Source organism: Terrapene carolina, unplaced genomic scaffold, assembly GCF_002925995.2.
Source record: "Terrapene carolina triunguis isolate 2854851 unplaced genomic scaffold, T_m_triunguis-2.0 Scaffold85, whole genome shotgun sequence".
Classification (NCBI taxonomy): Eukaryota; Metazoa; Chordata; order Testudines; family Emydidae; genus Terrapene; species Terrapene triunguis.
The window spans coordinates 25,841,327-25,848,035 of record NW_020664436.1 but is presented as its reverse complement, the minus strand read 5'-3'; the positions used below and the strand labels follow the sequence as shown (position 1 = coordinate 25,848,035).

At 36.9% G+C, this 6,709-nt stretch overlaps 1 protein-coding gene across 1 annotated transcript in view; it reads left to right on the top strand.

Moving 5' to 3' along the window:
* ERMARD (ER membrane associated RNA degradation) overlaps window positions 1-6,709 on the top strand; it is a 21,811-nt gene that overhangs the window by 14,293 nt on the left and 809 nt on the right. Inside the window, exons 13-17 of the mRNA XM_029911056.1 lie at window positions 585-668; window positions 1,811-1,890; window positions 2,913-3,041; window positions 4,790-4,999; window positions 6,149-6,262. Coding sequence (XP_029766916.1) covers window positions 585-668; window positions 1,811-1,890; window positions 2,913-3,041; window positions 4,790-4,999; window positions 6,149-6,262 — 617 coding nt within the window. The remainder of the gene's footprint in view (window positions 1-584; window positions 669-1,810; window positions 1,891-2,912; window positions 3,042-4,789; window positions 5,000-6,148; window positions 6,263-6,709) is intronic.

Below are 6,709 nucleotides of genomic sequence, written 5' to 3'. Positions count from 1 at the left end.
TTGCTCCGGGCGGCCGGAGCCACCTTATGATCGCATTATATCCGAATTCACGTTATTGCGGGGCGCGTTATAGCAGGGTTTCCCTGTAATGGAAATGTGGTTTTGGCCATGTACTGTATTGAGTCATGTCCAGTTGTATTATCTACCAACACATGTATTTCAGTGTTAATGGTCAATAAGCATGTTCCTCCCAATTTTCTATTGATATTTAGGATTACTTTCCCTAATTTCAATATATTAATGTAAGCTCTACTGAGCCAAACCTCCATTTATTAGCTATAGCTCATTTTACTAGATCGTCAAGGTACAACATGTCCTATTCCAGTGGAGATTGGAGCTTTTTTACACAATTTTATTGATTTTAAAAAAAAAAAAGCAAAAAAAAATTATTGAACACCTAATATACTAATTAGTGTCTTGATCCTTCACTTTGACACATTTAATTGAACATATATAACTAGTCCCTTTTGAAGTCAATGAGACTGTCTCATTTCTAAAGTTAAGTGTGTGCATAAGTCTTTACAGGATCAGGATCTGGTTTTTTAAAATTAGTACATATTTTATCATTTATTTTTGTAAACTAGGAGCACACAGCCATTAAACCACTGATCAGCTGTGCAAGTTGCTACCGTTCTCGGTTTCATCCAATTGCCCGACTTAAGAAACAGGTATGTAGATATGACAGGGAGGGTAAACATTCCATACATCTTTTAAAAATTGTTTAACTGTTGTCTTTTTGCTTTGATAGTCCTGAATAACTGTTAGGCTTTTGAGGGAAGTTAAACTTTATCTACCCATGCACTTTATTTTCTTTTCTTGATTGAGGCTCGAGTTAGATATTAGGGAAAAGCTTTCTAACTATAAGGATAGTTAAGTACTGGAATAGGCTTCCCAAGAGAGGTTGTAGAATCCCTGTCATTGAAAGTTTTTAAGAACAGGTTAGACAAATACCTGCCAGGGATGGTTTAGGTGTCCTTGGCCCTGCCTCGGTGCTGGGGGTTGAACTATGTGACCTCTTGAGGTCCCTTCCAGCTCTACATTTCTATGACTTCTACAGCTACCTTTGCCTAATGAGACTTTTTTTTTTTTTTTTTTTTTTTAAGTTGGTCAAAAAAGCTTTTGGAAACCATAAAGGTCCTGGATTAGACTTAAACTAGTAGGAGATGTCACACTATATTTGGGGTGTCAAATGATAAAAAAATGAATCGTGATTAATCACAAGATTAAAAAAAAGTCATGATTAATTGCAGTTTTAATTGGTCTGGAGCAGCTTGGCCAGGGGCAGCTTCATGGGGGGAAGGAGGCGCGAGCAGCAGTGGAGCAAGTCAGTGGGAGGAGGGGCACCCCTGCCCCAGAAGCACGGAGTGGTGCCCCCCTGAGCACAGTACCATGAGAGTAATCTGCAGATCGCAGTATGAGAACCACTGAACTGCTTGATAGTCTCTCTGTCTTTATTGAGTTAGGTCTGTATTAAACAGTTCCTTCATACAAACTTTCTAAGTTAGTGAGGATATGAAGTACATTACAGTGATAGTACTGATTAATTCTTTCATATTAAACAATGGGGAAAGTAAGAAATGGCTGCAGTTTAAGCTTATATTGTGGCATGAACTTTTTATTTATTTTAGGACTTTCCACCCTTATGTCTTGAACATACATACCTTAATTGTAACTTCTGAATGAATGACTTAAAAGATACAGAGATTTAAAAAAATTTAAATAGTAAAATGTGTTGCTGTGCAAGGTATGTCATATGGGCTATATCTTGTATTGGAGTTTGGCTTTATTAAGGTGTATTTTGACTTCCTAGGTGCTGAAGTGTATGAAGAGCATTAGTTCATGGCCTGAGCTTCCTATAGTGCCTGAAGAGCAAATTCAAGAAATTCCAGGGTATGCCTGATCCATTTAAAAAAAAGAATCGTACCTTGAAACCGTGCTTATAAGGTGCTGTGTTCTCCATTGCAAGTGGGACCTAAATTCTACAGCAGGATTTCCTGTATATTACAGCAATCTGGTACAGCAGCCTGGAATTCTGTGGCAGCTTCATTTAAACTAAAAATGGAGGTTTCTATTGAATTCAGTTCTGTTTTGAAATAACAGAGTTTGAGATGATTGTGGAATGCTTGAGTAGGTGTCTCACAAACAGTTACAAGGCCGTGTAGGAGTGGAGAACAAGACTTCGATGTCACTGGCATAATGAGAGCTGAAATGATGCAAATGATCAGATTGCTAGGACTATAGTGCAAGTAGAGAATGCAGCAGAAGCCTGAAGGACGCCAACGGATTGGTGGCTGCTCCTTCCCTAAGAGATATTGATGGAGCTGCTAGCAAAGTAGAGAGGGAGCCCAGAGGACCGAAGAGGAGTAGGGATGAAGAAGGAGAGGCAATCAGCTGTGAAGACCAAAAAAAAAAAAATCACTTCTCATGGTAGAAGCTTGGATACCACAGTGATGGGAGACCCTATAAAAACAGAGAGATTAAGAAGAATGAGAAATTCTCCTGAACTTGACATGGAGGTGGCCATTATTGATTTTTATGAGGCAGTTTTGGAGATATGGAAGGGACAGAAGGCAGGGAACCTGAGGAGGTGGAAGATAGGAAGTCTGACTGTACATAATGAAAGTATTTAGTACACTGCAGGATTCTGGAAAGGAAAGTAAGGAGATAGGATGATGATGCATAGGGAGGCCAAAGAGACTGAAAGGACGTTGCTTTCGAGATGGAGAACCCAAGAATTTGCTTGTAAAATGGAAGGAAAGGAGCCAAAGGATTACAGGGTAGTAGTGGGCATGTAGACAAATGGCTGTGACAAAATAGCTTTTGCTTCAATTAATTGTGTTAAGATGTAAACTGTACACACTTCTTTATTTTTCTGAAAGATTCTGAAAGTAATTTTTGTCTTTGCTTTTAAGGTTGGAAAGAAGTGCAGAAACTAGTCCTTGTATTTCTATGACTACAGAAATCCTCTCTCAGTTGCAACACCATTTGCCCCAGAATTGCTACATTTTAGATGATCTAATGAATAATCTTTTAAGTGAGAAGTAAGTTTAATGTTCCCCACCCTTGAGTCCACGCCTTAATACAATTTACTTCTGGAAATAAAAGGAATGTGGGACAGTAATGAGAGCTTGCTGCCCAAGTGTTCCTTCCCTCATCTATAGAGCAGCATTGTTGAAGGAACCATTGCATGTATTTGTATGGAATTGTAGTTTCCTCAGTCTAAAAGTCTTTAGGATTAAACAAAGAACTGTCCCCAGAATGAAGGGGAGAGGTTCAGAAAGCTGTTGTAATCTTGTTGCTTTGCAGTGCAACTTGAAGAAACAACCATGCTTGTATTTCAGATGTGGGGAAGCAAAATAGTTACAGATGCACAAGAACTTTATTATAATAACTTGACTAAATTACCTTCAATCTGCTTTATGGTACTGTACAACACTGCACTAGAAATTTTAGTCTTAGCATTGTGATTGGTGTTACAGGTGTGCATGACACTAAAGTGTTCATCTACCTCTACATACTTCTCTACTAGCCAAACTTATGTTTCTTGAGTCTTTGAAGTAGAAGCTGAGATTTGCTATATATTTTTGTTTCTGAGATTTCGGGAGGTCTAAATATAGCTCACATTACTTCAGTTTCAATTTTGAAACTTCTTTCATTTCACATTTTTAAAAGCCCCACTTAAGAGTTTGCATAGAGTCTTTCTTTACCACCCTGGGCTGGATTTGAATCAGTGACGTACAGTCATTTCCTCGTGATGGCTCTTCAGTGAGCTTGTTAATATGAACTGATGGACTTAATCTGGTTTGTACAGGATAAGTGTCTAATTCAGTACAATAGTCAACGTCACTGATGTGAAATGCATCCTTGCTGGCAGTCTCAAAGAGTCCACTGATTTAATTAATATATTTAAAAACAAAACTGCTTTCCCTTCTCATTTGCATCAGGCTCATTGCATGTGGGAAGGATAGCATGTTGAAGATGGCTCTTCTGTTGCCTTTAGTTTACATAATTTATAGTTAGACTTTTGTTTTCCACTGCTGTTAATGTCACTTTTCACAAGCACTAAAATCCCTTTTAAAGCATTAAAGTAGGAGGCTTCTTAATACTGTTTAAGGTTTTTTTACACTTACGACCGTTATGTCTGGCATGGCAAAATATCTTGCTTGTTCTTCTTTTTTTTTTTTTTAATAAATTCTCCCTTAAAAACAAACCATTTGAAGTGATGTGGCCATCAAGAATTGTGACATACTTAGTATTAGCCGACTAGCATATATAAAGATGACAGCACATGTTGGCATTTTAATATCTCTTAATGAAGCCTAATCTACTGTGGTGTTGATTGAAACTACAACTTGTATTTTGTGACATGTTAAGACTAGTTCTTGGTGTACTGCTACTGTTCAGCTCATGATGTTTTGTTTTGGACACAGGTCTATTGTGGACTGAACTATAATTAGTGAGAGACACCACCTGTTTCATTAGTGATATTGTATATTTTTGGCCAGTTTTGTATATTGTGGTATTATTTCTTTACTGCTCTGGCCTGGAATGAGAAACATTTCAAACTTCTAGTGATATGATATTACTTACAGTAACGTGAGACAGAATACAAATCACTCATGCTAAATAGATTCTTGTTTTGGTGAGTCATAAGGAGACTGAGTAAATCTGTTTCCAAAACATCTGGATTAGAATTTTTTTAGCTCAGGCTACACTGGAATGGTTGTGAAATCTTTGTTTTTAAACCCTGCTAACAAAAACTGAAACAGAAATATTTCCTGTTTTATAGGCTACTGGTTGAACTCTGTAGTACGCACATTTGTACCCTGTACTGCCCACGTTCTGTACTGGAAATATTGGTTGTGTTCCGTAAGATAAGCACACAGTGCCATCAAGTGTCAGATCAAGTAATTGCCAGTACTGAAATGAGATACACACAGTGGATAAACAAGATACTGCGTTCGCGACAGAGGCATAACTATCTACGAATGTTACACAGGTTGGTTAAGTTTTTTTTTTTTCCCCCTTTTTTTGGAAATGAAGGGGTAATTTTAAGAGTGGATTTAACAGAGTAACTGAACACTTCTTTCCTTTTACTCTGCATGTGTACTCTTCCATATTCTGCTTATAAAATGTTAAAGCTAACTTGGTTTGTGTGTCATTGGTCTACTTAGAGTTAAGAATCTTCCATAATTTCCATTATAGACTAGTATATTAATGCAAGTAAAACTCAAATCAGAGAATAATTTATTTGGATATCTTTAACATTTTTCTCTTGTCTGGCCTGAATTATTAGGGTCCAAATAAAAAGGTAATGTAAATGTTTGGTTTTTTTAGTTTGTTCTCTTGGATGAACCTAAGCACTAAAAAAGGAAAGGAGAGGGAAAAAGTGAAATTTCCAGTCTGTTAAAACTGAATTACAGAGGTTGTCCCCATCTTATCAATGCTTCTCTCCTCATTTTATCGAGTAGGATGCTGGCCAGATCAGGAGTAATGGCTAGGATTCCATTAATGTAACACCTAACCAGCAGTGTTTCTTGGGGTCTATGATTAAACTTTAAAAATATGAGTGGGGTTAGGGAAATGAAAATTCTAAAAAGTTAAAAATAATTTTAATTTTATCTGGGATTACAAATGCTAAAATGCCTGAGTCATTCATATATATATATATATATATATATATATATATATATATATATATGCATGCTTATTTAATGGTGTCACTAAAAACGTGTATTAATGTAAATTATTATGTACTCTTAACCATAACCAGTACTTAATTTTTGCCAGGGCTGAGCCCCGGCACCTCTAGGCTTGGCAGTTCATAACACCAGGACCTCTGGGCTTGCCGCATCAGTTACGAATGTAAAAAACTTGCTTGAGCCCCAGCACCTCTTTCATTATAAATTCAGCACTGACCATAACCCTGTCTTGACACACATTTTTTTCCTCTGGAAACTTAAATATATGGCTCTTTTTTTCTTGCTTGTAAATTGTTCATAGCTATGATCTTCGCCCCATTTTTCACTAATGAATCTTTCAGACTTTTTTCTTTCACTCCCCATACCCATTTTAGGGTGGAACAGGAAATCTGAAGAACAGTTTTGTATTAAAAAGACCTCTGTTACAATTTTCTGCTTATTTCTAGCATTAAATTTCTGTCTCCTGTGTTACGGCTGATTTTAATGTTGATTATTCTGGAACTAATCAACATCCATACTGTTTGTGAGAAGAATCCTTGTGATTATCAGCAGTATATAAAGTGAGTATATAGTACTTGGTTAATTAAAATAAGTGAATAATATAGACTCTTTTCACCCTCCTTTGAACATCTTTGGTCTACATTATGTATCCTTATTGAAATTGCGGTTTAACAGCATGTGGTACATCAGGTAGTCAGTCTGTTTCCCCTGTCATTGCAGTACCAATTTGGGGGACAGGTGAGGGGCTCGCTAACTGAAATGTCTTTGTTTACAACATGTGGTTCAGCTAGCCACAGTTTCAATTTTTATTAGACTTCCCATTGGCACAAATAGGAGGATAGTCTCACATTCAAGCCCAAAAATAATAATACATAATAAACTTTTGATTTTAGCATGTAATCAACTTCATTATTTCCACTGTACACTTAATTGGAGATCACAGGCATTGTAAAGTGTTTGGCTGCCAAAGAAAGGAAATTGTAGGAGAGAACTCCTCTATATACTGT